General features: G+C 37.2%; 2 protein-coding genes and 1 long non-coding RNA gene across 3 annotated transcripts; all 3 read left to right on the forward strand.

The window, feature by feature from the left end:
- The first annotated feature begins 268 nt into the window (after nt 1–268).
- On the forward strand, nt 269–2,991 carry LOC135076483 (membrane-bound alkaline phosphatase-like). The gene is made up of 4 exons (XM_063970944.1): nt 269–812; nt 1,096–1,288; nt 1,638–1,810; nt 1,924–2,991. Exons 1-4 carry the CDS (start codon nt 432–434, stop codon nt 2,827–2,829), a joined length of 1,653 nt encoding a protein of 550 aa, XP_063827014.1. The 5' UTR covers nt 269–431; the 3' UTR covers nt 2,830–2,991.
- A 5,013-nt stretch (nt 2,992–8,004) lies between these two features.
- On the forward strand, nt 8,005–10,248 carry LOC135076662 (uncharacterized protein K02A2.6-like). Its single transcript, XM_063971082.1, has one exon. It carries the CDS (start codon nt 8,005–8,007, stop codon nt 10,246–10,248), a length of 2,244 nt encoding a protein of 747 aa, XP_063827152.1.
- A 2,795-nt stretch (nt 10,249–13,043) lies between these two features.
- Nucleotides 13,044–19,717, forward strand: LOC135076484 (uncharacterized). The gene is made up of 4 exons (XR_010258270.1): nt 13,044–13,307; nt 13,852–14,066; nt 14,767–14,994; nt 19,204–19,717. It is a non-coding gene; the product is annotated as an uncharacterized LOC135076484 (long non-coding RNA).
- Nucleotides 19,718–21,436: the final 1,719 nt, after the last annotated feature.

A 21,436-nucleotide genomic window follows, 5' to 3' on the forward strand; every position in this document is an offset into this window, starting at 1 on the left:
TTGTTTTTATGACAAACATTTGGTCGGATTGGTTTAAAGAAATTGGTTCAAACCTTAATATTAGCAGATATTTTATGAAAAAATAATTTTACTGTGAAAATTATGAAAGTCTACCAATTATTTGGACAAACACCTCCTGAACATTATTAGTGTAATTTTGAGAATTTAATGGGAAACCACTCAACCTACGTGATTTTGGTTGAATACGCGGGCTACCTGATTAAAAATTAACGTCAATGTAATTATTGCTAATGTAAGAGTTATTTATTATTGCATCGATATTTGAAATATTGTGATTATCCCATATCTTATTATAAATAGTATATTTGACTAGGGATGATAAATAATAATGGCTATCAGATAAGAAAACAGTTTCATTACATCATAATTTTCCTAACCATCGATTTACTAAGTGATTAAATAACATTATTATGATATTAGCGAGAAGTGACTGCGGTACAAAAATGCCTTGTGTATTGTTGGCGATGATGGCGTTAGCGTATGCAACGGTTCACGACCGCGGCGAATCAGACGGTGCGTACGAGTACGAGCACCCACAACTGAGCATACGGTCGTCCGCTGTCGAGCACAATCCCCAGCACTGGGCTGACGACGCAGCGGCTGGTATTGAGAAACGATTACGGCACCGCAATAACCGCAATGTAGCGCGCAACATCGTCATGTTTCTCGGTGACGGTATGTCAGTCCCCACGATAGCGGCCGCACGCATTCTACTCGGTCAACGTAACGGCCAGACCGGTGAAGAGGCGCAGCTTTCTTTCGAAACATTCCCCACTACTGGCTTTACTAAGGTGCTTATCTGGTATTTAATACGAGTAGATACTAGCTTTTACTCTCCTTAGTGGATGACATAATTATATTCTCAACATAAGACCTCGACTGATTCCATATTTACGTCATAAATCCTTTTCTGAAATCAATTTACGAGTATGTACGAAAACATATCAAAACTAGTCCAGTTTTTTTTAGATTGGTGCATATCTATGATTCTTAGAACTATAATTGCTTTGTCAAGTTATTATTTGCGGAATGATTTCATCAACATTTGTGAAACACCTTAAACATTTATTTCAGACGTATTGTCTGGACGGCCAGATCCCAGATTCGGCTTGCACAGCGACAGCGTACCTTTGCGGCGCGAAGACTAACCTGGGTAATATCTGCTTGAACGGCGACGTGATGCGACGAGACTGCGAAGCGTCTGCCAACCCTGATACCCATATCGAGTCTATTGCGGCTTGGGCGCTGAAGGATGGGCGAGATGCAGGTATGTTTGTCTCTTTCTTATATGTACCAATGCTGATCAAAGGATAGCCAGGGGATATGGGACTCTCTCCGCCAGAAGCGAGTCCTATTAATCCACAATGCCTCTTCCGAAGCTAACACGGGAAGTCGATAGTCCTCTAGGTAATCATCAAGTTACCAAGTGTGGACAAGACTGTTAGTAGGAATAAACAGTCCATATAGGGTGTCCCAAAAAATAGTTCAAGCCGAAGCCCTGTGTCTGTCACTGTGGCGTGAATGGTACATGTCTCAACCAATGTATATCAATGTATTCGTTATTCTACCTACGAATGGTGGTCTAGTTTTGTTCATTATGTGTGTTTCTGCTACAGGAATAGTGACAACGGCTCGCGTTACACACGCGTCTCCAGCTGGCGCGTACGCCAACGTGGCCAACCGAATGTGGGAGAACGATGCGAGTGTCGTTGAAGATGGCGGCGACCCCGAGCGCTGCCCTGACATAGCGCACCAGCTGATCAATATGAGCCCTGGGAATCAGTTCAAGGTAAGTAAATGCACTTTATCGATCGGTAAAATCTACCCAAAAATAGACCGGCTTTAATTATTTGTCATATCATTTACCGTGTTACAGAATCAATACGTTGTTAATTTCTATAGGTAATATTGGGAGGCGGAAGAAGAGAATTCTTACCTGTCAATGTAACCGATGAGGAAGGTTCGCCCGGCTTACGCCACGACAATCGCGATCTAATTCAAGAATGGGAGGAAAACAAAGCGTCACAAAACGCCAGCTATGCTTACGTTTGGAATAGGGAACAGTTAATGAACCTGTCAACGTCCTTGCCGGACTATCTGTTGGGTCTATTCGAGAGCAGTCATATGCAGTTCCACTTGGAAGCCGACAATATAACCGAGCCCACCCTCGCGGAGATGACAGAAATAGCAATAAAGTCTTTAAGACGCAATAAGAAGGGTTTCTTTCTGTTTGTGGAGAGCGGGCGTATTGACATTGGCCACCATGGCAACCTAGTGGAGTATGCGCTGGATGAGACCATACGCATGCACGATGCGGTAAAGGTCGCCACCGAGTTGCTGCCCGAAGAGGACACTTTGATCGTGGTTACAGCCGACCACGCGCACGTGATGTCTTTTAGTGGCTATGCATTTCGCGGTGGTGATATCCTCGGGGTTTCTGGTAGTCAGGACTGGCACGGAATGCCCTATATGACGCTCTCATACGCGAATGGTCCGGGCGCGCGGATGCAAGTGAAAGGCGTCCGCCGTAATTTGACAGAAGAGGAAAACTTCAGGAAAAAAGGATGGCGATCGCATGCAGATGTTCCAATTCCCTATGAAAGGCACGGTGGTGATGACGTGGGTGTGTTTGCTCGGGGACCGCACCATGATATGTTCTCTGGCGTTTACGAAGAGAGCCAGCTGCCGTATTTGATGGCGTACGCCGGCTGCTTCGGCCCTGGCCCACACGCTTGTAACGCTGGCCCAGTGGCACACACCCCGGTCTTTTTATTGGGTATACTAATTGTATATCAAATACGACTATAAGAGACAAATGGAGGTATTCGTAGTTAAGCAGAAACGACTCAGCTTGCTAAAATCATTTCAAAGTTCAACGTCCTTGTTAGACTAGCATTTTGGCCAAACTAATTAATAACGGATCTTCAATGTAGACTAAGTTTCTAAAGAAATAAACCATTTCTTCATGAATTCCATCATAAGTATTACTTAAAATTCCTATAATATAAAATTACTTCAGAATTTCTGCTAACAACAAGAACAAAAGGTTGAATGATTCACTAATAGCTCCGTTCACAAAGTGATATAACACTCAGCGCTTTCCCGAATAACCAGCGAACAATAACAACATTGAATTGTCAAATTCCTATCATTCGGAGCAGATACCATTTCTGTTGAAAGCGGAAGAAAGAAAACTGCTCAAAGATGGCTCCCACTTAAGGAAATTGCCGTAATAAGACAATCGGCAACGAAAAGAAATCCGCCATTTGCGAGCGAGATACTTATGGCCGTCAAATTCGTATTTTCCGTGATGTAGGTCCGTAATTTTTACAAATTGAGGCAATGATGATAACGCGTCCGATCGTTTTGTTTGCCCTGTCAAAGTTTTAAACTATACCTGAGTCTGCTACCGAAACAAAAATATATGTGTAAATAATATACAAGTGATTATGAAAGCAACGTTAATGGAAGAAATAATTAAAAGAAAACCTCATTAAAAATATCACGAAAGTCACTACGTGGTATTTTCTACGAAATGATTACGGGTTTCGGTAATGAGAAACAGCTGAAAGAAAAGGTGAAAGCTATGTAGGTGTAGGTACGATACGATTAACACGGTTGGGTCCCGATCATTGTGGTAAAAATGGAAAAATCTTTGTCAATGAGAAGACAAATACTTTCTATAGCGTACGTAATAAGATAGATTAAATTATAAAATAATATTTGGCATAATATCATTTATTAAATATCACTACTAGATTATTAATGTTCTTTTTAATACACTCTGGAAGTCCAGTAATGGATTTTATAGAAACGCCGCAGCTAGTAGCCTTGGATCGGTCGAAAATATAATAATTAAATACACCTCTCTATTCACTGGTGTAATCCATATTTTCGCAATAAAAGCCAATTGAAAACAGAACGGACAATAAGAGATCTCCCTCCCATTTGACTGATAAACTTTAACAAAAGAAAGAGCAACGAAGACAAATCTACAATGGTGATTAAACGCAGCATCAATTATTCGATGCCAAAGATTGGATTGCTTTTGTTTCTGGGCACACAGATTATCATATTCCCAGATACAATCCTTAACAACTTGCAAATGAATGGCTTTGACTTGCAACGAGTCTTAGTTACGCCTCATTTTCATACCCTGATCGCAAGTCGATGGACTAAATTTTTGTTGTTGTTTTGCCTTGTTTGGTAATGCTTTCATGAATGATTTTCCTCTTGCTTAAGATTAATTACATTACAATCGAATACACATCATAAGTGGAATCCACTCACACACATTATCCTTCGTAAGAGAAATAAGTAAAGTGTATGTATTCTGAAAGATGTCTTTACAATTTTAGATTCGCGGTATCTTACAAGAGTATGCTTGTATCGCTAAGAAAAAGTAAATTGTTAAAAAGGTTTCTTTCTTTCTCCCAAAAAGACGTAAAAGGTATTTATGTCTGATTAGCTAAAGATTATGTACTTACTTTTTGTTGACTTGAATTTGAAGGATCGCAGAGCTAATTAAAATTCCCCTATAAACTCAAATTATTATCGTTGTTACGCTAAGTGTAAATGAGACAAACACAGCGTTATTCATAATAATTTTAATTGCGGCTTTCTTTTTAATTCAAGAAGGCATAATGAAAATGTTCACAATGAAAAAAGGACCAGTTTTATTTCACAATTTCTCACAACCTTAATGGCTCACTTGCTCGCGCTCAAATGCTACGCTTTATAAATTGGGGTGACTTTTTTCAAATGTCAGATAAGTTTTCTTTTGCATAATTTCCGACGAAATTAACTCCAGTTTTGGGCTCCACGTAATGTATTTTAAATTGAAGAGTTTTGACGATTTTTAAATTTAGGTTTGTGAGAAACTCACTATCGATAATAATTTAATTATTTATTACTAAATAAATTCTACGTCTGCGTCAGTCAAAATTATAATAATGACCCATTCCTAAATAAATGCATGCAATTAGAGATGGGTTTCCACCCGGGTAAAAACCCACATGAGGGTAAAAACCCAATAAAAACCCGTTTCATTCCACCCGTGGGTGTTTACACCGGGTGAAAACAAATAATTTTATAATTATTTCAATTGGTATCTTTTCTTTATTTTTATCGAATTTTTCTCATTTAGGTTTATTGATTAATAAGTAATAAGTCAAATTTAACACTAATATGCATTTATATCGTGGCCAAATCGTAAAATTGATCACTTTATGATGATGTGACCAATTATTTTATAAAATGGTGTTATTTCAAGAATCGTTGAACCGATTTAGAAGAAATTTAGTAGGAACACAATAATTTGTGATCATGGCAAGGACATGGAGGGGGGGGGATGCCAAAGATGCCAAACTCTCTCTTTGATGACATTACGGTATAAAGTTACAAATAACAACACCAACTACAAAGTACTTCTGCTTAAAAACTTGAAATCCCCCCAGATTGCATTACGTAACACTAGAACGCCCCCTTAGCAACAAATACCACTTCTCACTTAAAAAAAAAAAAACGCTATTTTTGTTTTCACCCACCAGAATGGGTGATAATGGGTAAAAACCGGGTTTTTACCCAAATCACCCAGTTTTAACCCAATCGGGTGAAATGGGTTTTTACCCACTACCCATCTCTACATGCAATGCATCCATAAATAAATACTTGCTACATTAATTGGCAGGTGAATTTACCATATTCTGAATATCTAATAACGATGTATTCTGAGTTTAATTATTGAGTAGAACGTAATTATCATTGCAAAATATATTAGTATCATTGTTGTTTATAATGATAAATGTAATGACGCAGTTTTGCCACATAATAGGTTTATTTTATTTAGAAGGGAAAAAAATATTTATGGCAGAAAATTCGTACCTATAGACTGGTAATCCATTATCATTATTGGGTAGTTTACTTATAAATAATATAAGTGGGTAGCAAGCAAACTTTGTATGTCAACCAGTTCGGAAATAAATCTTGTAGTGCACACACGCGTCTCATTTAAATCCCAAAAGACTGGTACATAATAGTGGCGACAGGACTGGGTTTTAAGTGCATTACATTAATAATATTATTTTAAAAATGTCGGTCGGAAAATTGGGCGAGTTTAATGTGGAAAGTGGAAATTGGCAGTTATATTGTGATCGGTTACAAATGTACTTTCTGGTGAACAATGTGGACGATAAGTTACAGTTACCAACATTAATCTCAATCGTGGGTGAAGCCGCATACGAACTCATGGTTAATTTGTGCTCACCTAAAAAACCAGCGGAAAAAACTTATAAGGAAGTGGTGGAACTAATGTCTACGCATTTACAACCTACCCCGTCAATGTTAGCGGAGAGGTTTAAGTTTCGCCAATATAGACAATGTGAAGGCCAATCTATTGCTCAATTTGTGGAACAGTTAAAGAAATTATCGCGTTTTTGTGACTTTGGGACCGAACTCGACAGTAATATGCGGGACCAGTTTGTGTGCGGGCTGTGCAGTGACGGTATTAGACAACGGCTGTTTGTGGAAAAAAAATTGACTTTCTCAACGGCAACGGCGATCGCGTTATCGTTAGAGGCGGCGGAACGGGACGCTTTGGCAGTTGAAACTACCGGCGTTAATTTTATAAAAAAACCGCCGGTGAGAAGAACAACGGGGTGTTGTGTGGCCTGTGGAGATTTTCGACATAAGGTGGAAAACTGTAAATTTCGGGACTATGTGTGCAGTCGGTGCAAAAATGTAGGACATTTGCGGCGAATGTGCTCGTTGGCGGAGGTAAACGACGGTGACCGTAAAACGACCTTTAACGGCTCGTTTACGTCATCGAGAGGCGGCGGCCGAGCGGGCGCTCGGAGCACCTACCGGGGCCGCGGTGCAGCACGGGGCGGCGGAAGACAATTCTACATGGGACAAGCCACGGAGAACAAGTCATCGACGGCGGCGGCGGGTCGGTCGGACTCGCGGGACACCGGGAACCGGCAGGGTGACGTCACGGGCATGTCGACCGAATATGTCCAGGACGATGAAGCGGACCAGGAGAGTGGTGACTATGAAGAACCCATGTTCCAGATGTCCTTAGCAAAGTATAGACCGGTGAGCGTTCTTGTAAAAATTAATGGAATTTTAATTAATATGGAAATAGATACGGGATCGGCAATTTCATGTATTAATGATAAAGTGTATAAACAAAAATTTATAAATGTACCTTTACAGTCATGCCAATTAGTTTTAACATTCTACGATGGAAGTAACATAAAACCGTTAGGTTTCATAAGTGTTGATGTACAATGTCAGGGCGTTACAAAAAAGCTAGATTTATATGTAATAAATAAAGGTACAACTAGTTTATTAGGCCGACAGTGGTTAGCCGAGCTGGAGATGTCTGTACCTAAAATTTGTATAAATACAATTAGTACACCTTTAATGGACGGTTGGAACAAAAATGAATTTGTTAAAAATCTCAATTACAGATTTAAAGAAGTGTTTGAACCCGGACTCGGGTGTTTCACGGGAGGGCGAGCGAGCCTGCGGCTGCGGGCGGGGGCGGAGCCGGTGTTCTGCCGCGCGCGGCCGCTGCCGTACGCGCTGCGCGAGCGCGTCGACGCCGAGCTCGACGCCATGCTGGCCAGCGGCGTCATCGAGCCCGTGGAGCACTCCGACTGGGCCACTCCTCTGGTAATCGTACACAAGCCGGATGGTTCTTTACGTCTCTGTGCAGATTTTAAAACTACTTTAAACAGGGTTTTGTTGGTAGATAAATATCCAGTTCCGAAAATAGAAGACTTATTTACTCTTTTAAATGGCAGTCAATATTTTACAAAAATTGACTTATCACAAGCGCAAGCGTACAATCAAGTTTTGTTAGATGACAGTAAAGAAAATGATTGTACAGGTCTAACGGTCATTAATACGCATAAAGGTTTGTTCAAATATAAAAGATTAGTGTACGGACTAGCGTCTAGCCCAGGTATATTCCAAAGAATAATGACTAATCTGTTTAGAGAGCTACCAAACGTAACTGTGTTCTTAGATGATATCCTGATTTCAAATACTACTAGAATAGACCACGAAAAAAGCATAGAAAAAGTCTTTAAAATATTAAAGGAAAATGGGTTAAAGATAAAGAAACAGAAGTGTGAATTTTTTTCTCACCAAGTAAAATATTTAGGTTACGTAATAGATAGGGACGGTGTGCGAGTAGATCCAAGTAAACTGGAACCAATAATCCAGATGACAACACCTACAACCGTGTCGGAATTGAAATCTTTTCTAGGAATGGTCAATTTTTACGGTAAATTCATTAAAAATTTAAGCGTTTATCTGGCTCCTCTGTTTGACTTGTTAAAGAAAAATAACAGATGGTCATGGGGTAGTACCGAGCAAAGAGTTTTTGAAAAGGTGAAGGGCCTGTTGAAAAGCGCGGGCGTGCTGGCACACTACGACGCGTCGCGCGCCGCGGTGCTGACGTGCGACGCCGGCCCGCGCGGGCTGGGCGCCGTGCTGGCGCAGCGCGCCGCCGACGGCCGCGAGCGCGTCGTGGCCTACGCCTCGCGCGCGCTCACCCCAGCGGAGCTCAATTATAGCCAAATCCACAAGGAAGCCTTGGCCATAGTATTCGCGGTGAAGAAATTTCACCAATATCTTTATGGTAGGAAATTTACACTTCGGACCGACCATAAACCGCTCGTGAGCATATTCGGTCCGAATTTAGGCATACCTAACATGACAGCGAGTAGATTACAACGGTGGGCCATTATTTTATCAGCTTATGACTTTTCCATAGAGTACATTAAATCAGAGGAGAATACGGCGGACGCACTTTCACGTTTAATAGCCGCACACAAGGAAAGCCGTGATAGTTCAGGGGACAGGGATATAGAACAAACTTATCTACACTTTGCTACCGAGGCATTATTATTGAGTAACGAAACTATAAAAAAAGAAACGCAAAAAGACCCATTATTAGGTAGAATTATAAGTTACATACAAGATGGTTGGCCTGCCGATGTTGATATTAAAGAACTTAAACCATATTTTAATAGGAAGTCGGAACTATACCTAGAAATGGGTTGCATTATGTGGGGACATCGTTTAGTAATCCCTAATGTCTGCAGAGACAAAGTATTGAGAGAACTGCATGACACACATACAGGTATAGTTAAAATGAAAAGCCTGGCCAGGAGCTACGTGTGGTGGCCCGGACTGGACGAGGCCATCGAGCGCCAGTGCGGCGCGTGCGGCGTGTGCGCGGCGCTGAGCGGCGCGCCGCCGGCGCACGCGCCCCGCTCGTGGCCCTGGCCCACACGCCCTTGGTCTAGGATTCACATAGATTTTTTAGGGCCTATAGCAGGTATGAAATTCTTGGTAATTATAGATGCAACATCTAAATGGATAGAATGTTTTAAGATGAATCAGACCACGGCCAGTAAAGTAATAGAAAGACTGAGAGACACTTTTGCTAGGTTTGGTTTACCAAAACAAATAGTCAGTGACAATGGGCCACCGTTTTCGAGTTCCGAATTTTCACAATTTTGTAATAATAATGGAATAGATCATATATTTACAGCTCCGTATCATCCTTCTTCAAATGGAGCCGCAGAGAACGCAGTAAAAGTATGTAAAAGAGTAATTAAAAAAGCAATTATGACTCGCATGGACGTAGACACAGCTTTGTATAGGTTTTTATTAATATATAGGAACACCTCTCACAATACTACGGGAGACAGTCCGGCTAAACTGTTGTTAGGTCGAAATTTACGTACTAGACTAGACTGTCTCAAACCGGATCGCGAGAAAAGAATTGGAAAATTACAAGAAAAACAAGAAAATAGTGCGGGAGGAGTGAGTAGGGAAGTTAAGGTAGGTGAGGAAGTATGGTTTAAAAACTATAATGACGATGTACAATGGAAAAAGGGTAAGGTCATAGAAAAGTTAGGCGATACCGATTATCGTATCAGTTTAAAGGACGGACAATGTATACATAGACATATTGATCAACTAAAAATATGTAAGGGGTTTGGTGGATCTGCACAGGACGATAAAGTAACACAAAGTAAGGAACAGAGAAACCCCGGTTGGTTGTGGTTGCCGGGGGCTGGACCGGCGGAGTGCTCCGCGGCCGGCCCGGGCTCGGCCGCGCCGGCTCCGCGCCCGCCTGCCCCTCAGCTCGCTCCAAGGAGGTATCCTCTCAGAGAGCGACACCCTCCAACACGATATGGCTTTGAATAATCCTTATTGTATGTATTTTAGTTAAGAACTAAGTAGTTTAGTTATTAAGAAATTGTTTTGTGACTGGCTCCTCTTAGATATGTTTACTGTAAATGTACCTAAATGTATTACTTATTAATAAATATAGACCGACTTATCTTTATGTATACCATTCAAGTACACACGGAGTCCAGTCACGACACTGGAAAACATGTAAGACATATCTGATAACGAAAAAGGTTACTGTACTTTAATTAAATATAATCTCTAGAATAGTTAGTAAATAAGGGTGGAGGTATTGGGTAGTTTACTTATAAATAATATAAGTGGGTAGCAAGCAAACTTTGTATGTCAACCAGTTCGGAAATAAATCTTGTAGTGCACACACGCGTCTCATTTAAATCCCAAAAGACTGGTACATAATAATCATGATAATGATGAATTAATTATTTATTATCATTTGTCATAAAACAAGTAGAGACCAATGCTATCGATTAGTCGATACCCATTTTTCCACAACATTATCTCACACTGCAGAAAATTATAATCAGTTAATCCCACGAAGGGAAGAGGGCTGTAATGAAAAGAAAATTAGGTCTTCTTGTTAAACAATAAGTTGAGGGTTCGTCCTAACGAAGGATTAAGACACCTGTTGTTCAAGTACAATTATTTTCGGACGTGCCTTGGAGTTGTATGATAGTACTTCATTAGTAAATCCAGTGCTATGCTCGGTTTGTGAAGTACTTTCAAAGCTATGGCCAAGTTACAGGACTATTAAGTGTTGATAAAACGTCTCTATTGAAATAATGTTAAAGAGTTTATTGATTTGTGTACAGGTAGGTAGACCTGTATGGTAATTCAAGTGCAATCTGTCATTTCAATCTATTCTATTTGTCATTTAGCTTGTTTAATCTGTGCTGAATAAAGTGCACAATATTTAAGCAGGATATGGTTGCACGCGGATTTTTAGAGAGTTAAATCTTTTGGCCAATAGAAAACGTCATAATAGTTATTATATGAACTGGGATTGGTCAATGACTTTTGAAATTAAAATCCGATGGCCTGAAAAAATCGGTTTTCCAACAAACGTCAGTTACGCGCAAGGAGGTTTAGCTATTTATCCATCGAAGTTAATAAGGGAGAAGACATAAGACTAATTTTATTATTTGCCTGCCGCGACCCGGTTTTTACGAACAATGACGATGACGAACGATGAACCAGTAACGAGGAGCACACTTAGCAATGCTTCCAGGTTGCGCCTCGGTATCAATTAAGTAACATTTTCCGTTAAGTTTACTTTATGGCCAACTAAAGGACTTTTGCCGTCTCCATGGACAAACTCGAAGTATGATAACTACAGTCATTGTCAAAATTTTGCACTGCCATTGCCGCTGGATACCATATATCGCTACTATATTCATAGATAATAGACTTTCAGTTAATCGTCAAAATTGACATTGTTTTTTAAATAACAACAAATGGTATGAATTTTTAAATGTGATATTTTTATAAAGGTAAGTCCCCAAAACAACATTTGATAGCCTATTTTCTTTCGTTGGCATCTAAGTTCCTGTTTTCTACATATATATATGTTACTACTACCTATTGGATAAGTAACTAAGAACTTTGTCGTTTATTCCATGTGAACAAAATCCCTAAAAGCCCATTTGTAATAATATTCTTACTAAACACTGCTGAAAAAGGACTAAACTTCTGAGCTATGAACGTATAATCCAGTAGCATTAAGTAGGTAGGTACGTATAGCGACGTTGGAACTTGATATAGAAGTTAGCTGTTTTATATTTTTTTTCACAGCAGAAATCTTTATCTTTGATCTTAATATCTGATCGTACGTATTGTCTTTTAAAATATTACATTTGCCTAAATAAAAATAACCGACCTGCTGCTTATGTAAATTATAATTATTTATAACCCTACTTACAATGCATAACAATCATAATTAGGTATTATAACCCTACTTAACAATGCATAACAATCATAAGATAGTTTGGCGTATAAGTAGGTAGGTAGGTACTATCTAGGCCGAAGGTGGAAGCGATCGACCCGGAAATATTCTCAACCATCTCAACTATCATAATATGTATTTAGAACAGTCCCTCCTTACCAATGATATTATAGATAATACCATTGCTCCTTACCATCAATGCAATCGAGCAGACAAAGGACATTGATAAAAATCGCTCTAAGATTTTCAAAGACTTAGTATGTACCATAATTTTATGTATATTTTATTTATTTACTTGCAAGTGTCCAAACCTATCGGACAAGTTGCAGTTCGAAAAAATATTTTAAAAGTATTTAAACGAAATCAAAGTCACCGACATATTGACAGAGCAGAGACAGAGATGCGCTTTTTTAATTCGATTTAAGTAAATAATGGTATGATCGATTAGACTAGAGTCTAATCATTAGACCTTTAGACGGGCGCAGATCCGCCGCGCCCGCAGCGCTTCAGTGGATTATTGCATTTTATGTATATTTAATCACATTTATTTACCTACATTTACATATTTACTCTTTTCTTTAAGTGTAGACACTGTTTATGTATAAGTCCACTATTGCATGCCGTGGCAACCTATAATTAAGGCAGCACTTAGATTAAGTTAAATACGTTGTAAATATTGATTGTCTTCCAGTGTATGTCTTGTTGGTTGTCCTATTAAATAAATAAAATAAATATTTATAGCAACACAATGTTTAAAAATAAAATTTTTCAAAAACGATCAATTTAATCGATTATGTCTATTCTAAATGGACATCCCTATTTGTTAGTCAAATTGTCATTCACTCGCATCACCTTTTCTCTCTCACTCACTCTTGCTGTGTTGCTGTCTTGCTTGATCCTTCTTTGTGATTCGTTTGTGTTTTAGCTTTTATTTTCGGAACTTTATTAACTACAAACTTGGCTATTCAAACGGACTCTGATTGATTGCAATAACGACATACTCAGCCTGGGATTTACTGTTTTTGTGTGGCTCGGCCAAGGCTCGGCTGGTGGTTCTATGGTGTTAGAAAATGAGCAACTTAATTATACACAACAATGGGCAGCACCTCGATCGGTAAGTACCTACATTTTGCTCTGCAATCTTATGAATAAGTACTAGCCTTGCCAAACTTTGAATTGCCATTCTCATGGCGGGTTGTCTTGAAATGAATGTTCCGCTATTATCTGTGGTTCAACCCTGGAGTGTGGACAGCCAGGCCCGATTCGATTGTAAGAAACTAGTCGATGGTACAGCGCAATGGAGGCATGAGCGAAACAACAATTATGTTGACAATCCAGCTGGTTTTGGTGTAAATCTAAGGAATTATTTACTTTGACACTATCTCCCTGCTCTCAATGAAAGCTTGTTTTGTTTTGTTTTTTGGAACTAAGACTACTAGATTATTATTTTTTGTAACTAAGTTTGTAACACGTCATAATTAATTATTATAACAACAATGCTTATTTACTAAAGCTGTTTAACCCTACCCTCTGACCCAAAATTCTACTAACAGCACATAATATTGAATTATCATTTTTTTTATGGTTTGCGGCTCAATTTATTCAACGCACAGGAGTATGTGTGGCATGGCATGCAATGAATCTATTTATTTTTACAGGTTACAGCTCATGATCTTATATGCACAACATGTTGGACCCAAGCCCAAGATACAACACAAATGCATCTACTTCAAATCTTAGCAGAAAATGTGTGCTTTGCAGTAGAACACTAGAGCCTAGAACACGTTCACATCAGCTCATGTCCCTGAGAACTAACACTCAACATCATATTAACATCAGGAACATAATTGTGGAACGACTAACTCCATTAGAGGTAATGCACGCTAAAGTCCTTATTTAATAAAATGTTATACTATTTGATGCCTGTATACTTCCCTGCCTCACATATGCTTGCCAAACCTGGTCACTAACTAAGCAACAACTTAAAAAGTTAAAAGTATGCCAAAATAGTATGGAGAGAAGTGTATTGGGAGTGAAACTTAAACACAAGATAAACCTAAACACAATAAAATCAAAAACCAAATTCAGAAGTGTTGTTGCAACAATTAGAAAGTTGAAATGGAAGTGGACGGGACACCTAATGAGGGAAAAGAAAGAGAAATGGACAAGAGCCGTAACGGAATGGTATCCCCGTGAAGGAAAAAGAAGCAGAGGCAGACAAGCGAAAAGATGGGAGGACGATATCCGCGAATTAGCAGGGCCATTATGGCCACAAATGGCTAGAAACAGAGAAGCATGGAGATCATTGGAGGAGGCCTATGTCCAAGGACAAACTGGAGATGAGTGCAACTAAATTGTAAAATGAAATGTTAATGTTGTAAAAATACCTTGTAATCCAGTAATAAAGGCTTATATTATTATATTATTATTATTATTGGCTATACAATCAGTCTAATTCTTGTAAAGTTATTGGTTTCTGTAAATTAATACTAAAATAAAATAATTTAAGTGCGGGACATTAAAAACTGATAATTTTTTTAAACTTATTTCTAATTATTATTATTTTTAAACAGGTTACTGCAAATGACTACATCTGTGGGGCTTGTCACTCATTATTGCAAAGAGATACCACACCTACATCACAAGACTCTACAGATATGCCAACCGGTGCCCCGGTAGGTCACCAACAAGTTTGTGTTGGATGTGGTTGTTCATTATTGCGAACTTGAAGTCATTGTTTGGATACAGAGAATAATCAAGATATATTAAACATTGTTCGAAATTGGATTCAACCCAGAGAGGTAAGAGCCCTGCCAGTTTTATAATACATAAAAATAATTATGCCGGTTTATTATAATAATAAAAAAGGTTTTTTCCGAATCAGCCTTCCCATCCTTCAACTCCTTCCATTGCTTTCAATCTGCCACTACTCTCATCCATACAGGTTATACAGGGTGGAAACGATAAGTGATCTCACTCGATTATTTCTAAACTACACAAGATATCGAAAAAATGGTTACTCATCCTGAAAGTGCTTCACGAGCTCTTTCTAACGGTATCAGTAAATAGTTACAGAATTAACTGGATCTATCCGAAAATTCAATGTTTTCAGCCTCCATACTAAATGTATGCCAGCCACACAATATTAAAAGTGTTATAGATCACTTATCGTTTCCACCCTGTATAATACAAATAGACTGTGATGTGAGTCACGTTAAAGTGTACATATGAAAATAGATGAAACTAGACCTATTTTTATCGACAAAAAAGAGGTCAAAAAATTTTTGAGATTTTTTTTAAATTTTTTATAGAATTTTTTTTCTTCCAATTACTTATTGTAAAGAAAACGTAATAACTTTTAAACTAAGCGGTTTAACCTGATAAAATAAAAACAGTAATAATGCTAAATAACAGGCGATACTAAAAAAATACACAAAAAAGGCCAACAAATAATTAAAAAAAATACTTTTTGAAAAAAATCTGCTTTTAAATTCGTGTTTTTTTGGTTATTTGATAAATTTCTCCAAAAAATGCCCCTATAACAGGTGGTTTTTATTACTTTGTATTATTCTCTATCGTATTATCTTTGTAAAACCAAAAATCGCATGTCTCTATCCCTATCACAACATTTGCTATGAGCGTTTGAACAAAGGCCTGCCACAACATTATTCTCCGCTGCAGGTAGAGAAAATTTTAATTTTAACTAAAATGCTTATTTTACTTTGAAATCTTTTGTTTTTATTTGAAATTTAACTTGTCTTTATCTAAATTACAAATCTAGAGCCATTTTCAGTTTCGTTGTTAACGAAGCGTTGAATAGCGCGCCCGGAGAGGCTTAGTTCAAACGATCATTGCAAATGTTGTGATAGGGATAGAGACATGCGATTTTTGGTTTTACGAAGGTAATACGATAGAAAATAATACAAAGTAGTAAAAACCACCGGTTATAGGGACATTTTTTGGAGAAATTTATCAAATAACCAAAAAAACACGAATTTAAAAGCAGAATTTTTTCAAAAAGTATCATTTTTTATTTTATTTTGGCCTTTTTTGTGTATTTTATGTATTTTTAGGGTTCCGTACCTCAAAAGGAAAAAACGGAACCCTTATAGGATCACTTTGTTGTCCGTCCGTCCGTCTGTCAAGACCCTTTATCTCAAGAACGCGTGAACGTATCAAGCCACTCGACAAAGGCCAAGTCTGGAACATTCAAGATTGTTCATCAAAATATTCAAGGCTTGACCAGCAAAGTTTTAGAATTAGAGCTTTTCTTAAAAAGTTTTGACATTAATGTAATGTGTATTACTGAACACTGGCTTAAGAAATATGAAAGCTCTCTTTACATAGATAATTATCAGTTATGTAGCGCGTTTTACAGGAAGTCTGCCATTCACGGAGGCTCCTTAATATTTGTCAATAATAATATTAAATGTAAAGAACGCAAAGATGTAGTAGGGCTATCAGTTGAGCGTGTTATCGAAATTTCCTGTGTCGAGCTTGAGAGTTACATAATTGTATGTGTGTATAGACCCCCTTCTGGGGACTTTGGTATTTTTGAAGCGGCTATTGAGGATGCTCTTAATAAAACTTGTAACAGCAACAAAAAGGTCTTAGTTTGTGGAGATTTTAACGTCAATTTACTAGATAGCTCATCATCATATTCTGTAAGACTACTTTCCCTTTTTAAGTCATTTAATTTGTTTAGTCAATTTAAGGAGCCAACTAGAATTACGGAAACCACAGCTACTTGTCTAGATAATATTTTCTCTAGCTGTGTCCCTGACAAAAAAGCTGTCATACACAATCTTACGTCAGATCACTGTGGTATTAAAGTAGAATTTATTTTTAATAATTCTAATAATACAAGTAACAAAAATGCCGTATGTAGACCTGTAACCATTAGTCGTCTAGAACGTTTTAAGAATAATCTTGGAAATAAATTGCATTTAGTGCCGTACGTGCAGGGAGACCCAGATGCTCTTTACAATAACCTTTTCGAATGTATTAAAACCGAACATGACAAAGTTTTTACTGTAAAGCCATTAAAACCAAATACCAAATCTAAGTTTAGTGACTGGGCTACTAAGGGAATATACAAAAGTCGAAATACGTTATATGAGCTTTATGGCATGAAAAAGTATAATAATAGTATATCTTTTCTTGAGCATGTGAAAAAGTATTCAAAAATTTTTAAGAAAGTTTGCTTCATGGCTAAGTCTTTTTATATTCGGGACAAGATAGGAAACGCCAGTAATAAAATAAAAGAAACTTGGAATGTTATCAACCGAGAGACTGGTAAACTAAAACCAAGAGATAATGACTTTTCTCTCAAAGTTCACGATAATTTGATATCTGCAGATAAAGATGTAGCAGAAGCTTTTAACAAATTTTTTGTTGCAGCAAAATGACGATTTGTAAGAACTATTTATTAGTCTAAACAAATAAAGAAATTTTGACTTTGACTTTGACTTTGAAGCTGAAATTCACATGAAATACTCAGGTCTATTGTCCCTTTAAGCTGTGAAAATATCAAACTTCTAAGCCAAACCAATCAAAAGATACAGCCGATTATGTCGATATTTTCAACAAATTTTCGACACTCGCAAAGGAATCAAAACCTACAGGATACTTCCCGTAAACTCAGAATCTTGAAATTTGGCATAAAGCATTGTCATATAATGCAAATATAGGAAAAATTGCGAAAATTACATTTTTTTAGTATATAATATAATAAAAATATTTTAATAAAATGAAACTTACTACCTTATTTCTCACGAACGAATAAAGGTATCAAATTGAAATTTATACTAAATACCTAGATCTATTGTCCCTTTAAGAAGTAAAAAAATCAAACTTCTAAGTTAACGCGATCAAAAGATACAGCAGTTCCGACACCTTAGACGAATTTCCGTCACACGCTAGGGAATCAAAACCTACAAGGTACTTCCTGTGAACTCAGAATCTTGAAATTCGGCACGAAGCAACGTTATATAGTACAGATAAAGGAGAAATTGCGAAAATGATAAATTTGAAGTTATATAAAATTTAAAATATTATTTTTGCTTACATGACATAAAATATTTTTTTAATAATTATAAACTTACTACCTACCCTTTTTCACATGAACGCGTAGAGATATTAAAGTTGAAATTCATATCAAACACTTCTTAAATCTAATTGCCTCTAAACTGTGAGAAATTCTAAATCAACGCAAAAATTCAAAACGCTGAGGTAGGTACCTACCTATAATGCAAATATAGGAAAAATAAATAAATAAAAAATAATCATACCGCATATTTTGAAATTCGCCACTACTCGCAACGGAATCAAGTAAGTAATTTGATTTAATACGTCATAAATTGTAAACCGCTACGTTTGTACGGCGGAACCCTCGGTGTGCGAGCCCGACTCGCACTTGGCCGGTTTTTTAGTATCGCCTGTTATTTAGCATTATTACTGTTTTTATTTTATCAGGATATACCGCTTAGTTTAAAAGTTATTAAGTTTTCTTTACAATAAGTAATTGGAAGAAAAAAAAATATATAAAAAATTAAAAAAAAATCTCAAAAATTTTTTGACCTCTTTTTTGTCGATAAAAATAGGTCTAGTTTCATCTATTTTCATATGTACACTTTAACGTGACTCACACTGTATTATTAAAATATTGCAATATTATTACTTACATAATATTAAACATAATTTTTACTATTATAAAGCCAGTTAAAAATTCCCTGAGCCAAATAAACTCAGTAAAGTTTTATTTATACTTCCTGCATAACAACAGACTACTCTTTTAAACTACCACTATTCTCACTCTCAATCCTCGTTCCTCATTCATCCCTTTCGTTTCCTCCATAGACCAATCATTCCTCATCATTCAGCGTTCAAATCATAAATTATCTTTCATCACTCATCTTACTATTCCGTTACACACAAAAGTCGTTAATCCTATATAAATATTGCTCTTCTTATTGTTGAACTGTGAATCTGATGTTTTATTTTATTTTCAGATTCGTCCTTCAGATCTTCTTTGCCATAGATACTATCAGAGAGCACGAATTACTACAGTTGGTGCTTATTTAATGAAGCTGAGGACCGGTGACTCAGATGACAGAATAGCTACATTACTTGGCATTTCAAGGAGTACTCTTACAAAATATGTAATGAAAGCACGCAGTATGATGGAGGAACATTTTGTACCAGCACATTTAGGGTTACAACATAATTATTAGTAGAGAGGAAGTAGCCCAAAGAAACCTTTATGTTCCAGTCTCTTTTCGGGAAGCCAGGAAACGATTTACCACAAAGAAAGGCTATTGTCATCATGGATGGTACATACATACATTTATGTGCAAAAAAGTAGCAATTATGCATACCAAAAAAAAAAACTTATTCCCTATACAAATATCGGAATCTCGTTAAACCATTTATGGTACTTTGTTGTGATGGCGACATCATTGATGTATTGGGCCCATATTTAATAGAAAATGTAGAACATGACCATTAATAAATAATAAGTACCTACATACGTATTTTCATTTATACCTACATAACTGCCTACTTACCCTTGGGTCGGAATAAAGATATTTTTGGATTTAAATGTAAGTAAAATATATTAACTTCTTTTTAAAAAATGTTTGGCTTTTCCGTAGGCATTCCTATTTTTCCAATACGCAAAGTTCTATTTGCTGCTATTCATACGGTTTGACAAAGGGGTTCTTTATCGATCTACGATTTAAAGTGTAATTAAGACGTCTCTCCTACATATCTATACCTACTTATAATAAATCTGTAGAGAGGTCAATTCTGTACATGAAATATAATTTTCAAAATAACTATCAGGGGGTGATACTGATGCCAAAAATGCAATCAGTAAAATTTTTGTCTGTCTGTCTGTCCGTCTGTATGTTCCTTATAGAAACAAAAACTACTCGACGGATTTTAACGAAACTTGGTACAATTATTCTTCATACTCCTGGGCAGGTTATAGTATACTTAGGAATTCTCACGGGAACAGGAATTAGCGGGAAAATCCTTTTGTATGAAAAATCTAAACCGCTTAAGTTAGACGCTTTAAATTTCGCACGTAGGTACTTTAGTAAACTAATTCCCACGGGAACGGGAATTCGCATTATTATACATATAATTCTTGACAATAAATAGTTTTATTAGCAACTAGCGGCCGCCCGCGACTTCGTACGCGTGGATCCCGTTTTACCCCCTTCATCTATCTTACGCGGTTTAGATTTTTTCGTTCAAATGTTTTTTCCCGTTCACGTGGGAATTTTGCAATATCCTGTTGTAACTAAGCTTTAAGTTTATTAAGATACCTACATGTCAAATTTAAGGCGTCTAACTAAAGCGGTTTAGATTTTTCATACAAAGGGATTTTCCCACGAATTCCAGTTCCCGTGGGAATTAGTTTACTAAAGTACCTACGTGCGAAATTTAAAGCGTCTAACTTAAGCGGTTTAGATTTTTCATACAAAAGGATTTTCCCGCTAATTCCTGTTCCCGTGGGAATTCCTAAGTATACTATAACCTGCCCAGGAGTATGAAGAATAATTGTACCAAGTTTCGTTAAAATCCGTCGAGTAGTTTTTGTTTCTATAAGGAACATACAGACAGACAGACAGACAAAAATTTTACTGATTGCATTTTTGGCATCAGTATCACCCCCTGATAGTTATTTTGAAAATATATTTCATGTACAGAGTTGACCTCTCTACAGATTTATTATAAGTACCTATAGAAGATAGAAAATGGAAATGTACTTCTGTTATGCTAATAACCTCAAAATCTGAAGCATTTTTCCTATTGTAACGAATCTCCCGCTTATCCGTGCTTTAAGTATCTACACTAATATTATAAAGAGGAAAACTTTGTTTGTTTGGTTGTAATGAATAGACTCAAAAACTATTGGACCGTTTTTATTAAATTCTTTCACCATTCGAAAGCTACATTATCCACGAGTAACAGGCTAAATTTTATTTTGGAAAATAATAGGGTTCCGTAAAATATGTAGGTACCTAATGTAGGCCACGCGCGCGAAGCCGCGAGCGAAAAGCTAGTGGAGTATAAGGTGACAATCGTTAAGTAATTTCACATATAAAAATCATTATTTCATTGCTTGGGGGTCTTGGGGCGAACGATGTATGGACGCAGAACAATATCCTTTATTTTCAAATTTAAGCAAAAAGCATTCTGTGGTTATAAAATACCTATGCTTATTTGCACCTAGTT

The sequence above is a fragment of the Ostrinia nubilalis genome, chromosome 12 (genome assembly GCF_963855985.1).
Source record: "Ostrinia nubilalis chromosome 12, ilOstNubi1.1, whole genome shotgun sequence".
Taxonomy (NCBI): domain Eukaryota; kingdom Metazoa; phylum Arthropoda; class Insecta; order Lepidoptera; family Crambidae; genus Ostrinia; species Ostrinia nubilalis.

What these genes read in the sequence shown, in the direction of transcription:
- LOC135076483 (XM_063970944.1), top strand. Translation starts at nt 432, where the DNA reads ATGATATTAGCGAGAAGTGACTGCGGTACAAAAATGCCTTGTGTATTG. An exon ending in CCACTACTGGCTTTACTAAG is followed by an intron (nt 813 to 1,095) that starts GTGCTTATCTGG and finishes CATTTATTTCAG; the next exon opens with ACGTATTGTCTGGACGGCCA. An exon ending in GAAGGATGGGCGAGATGCAG is followed by an intron (nt 1,289 to 1,637) that starts GTATGTTTGTCT and finishes TTTCTGCTACAG; the next exon opens with GAATAGTGACAACGGCTCGC.
- LOC135076662 (XM_063971082.1), top strand. Translation starts at nt 8,005, where the DNA reads ATGACTAATCTGTTTAGAGAGCTACCAAACGTAACTGTGTTCTTAGAT.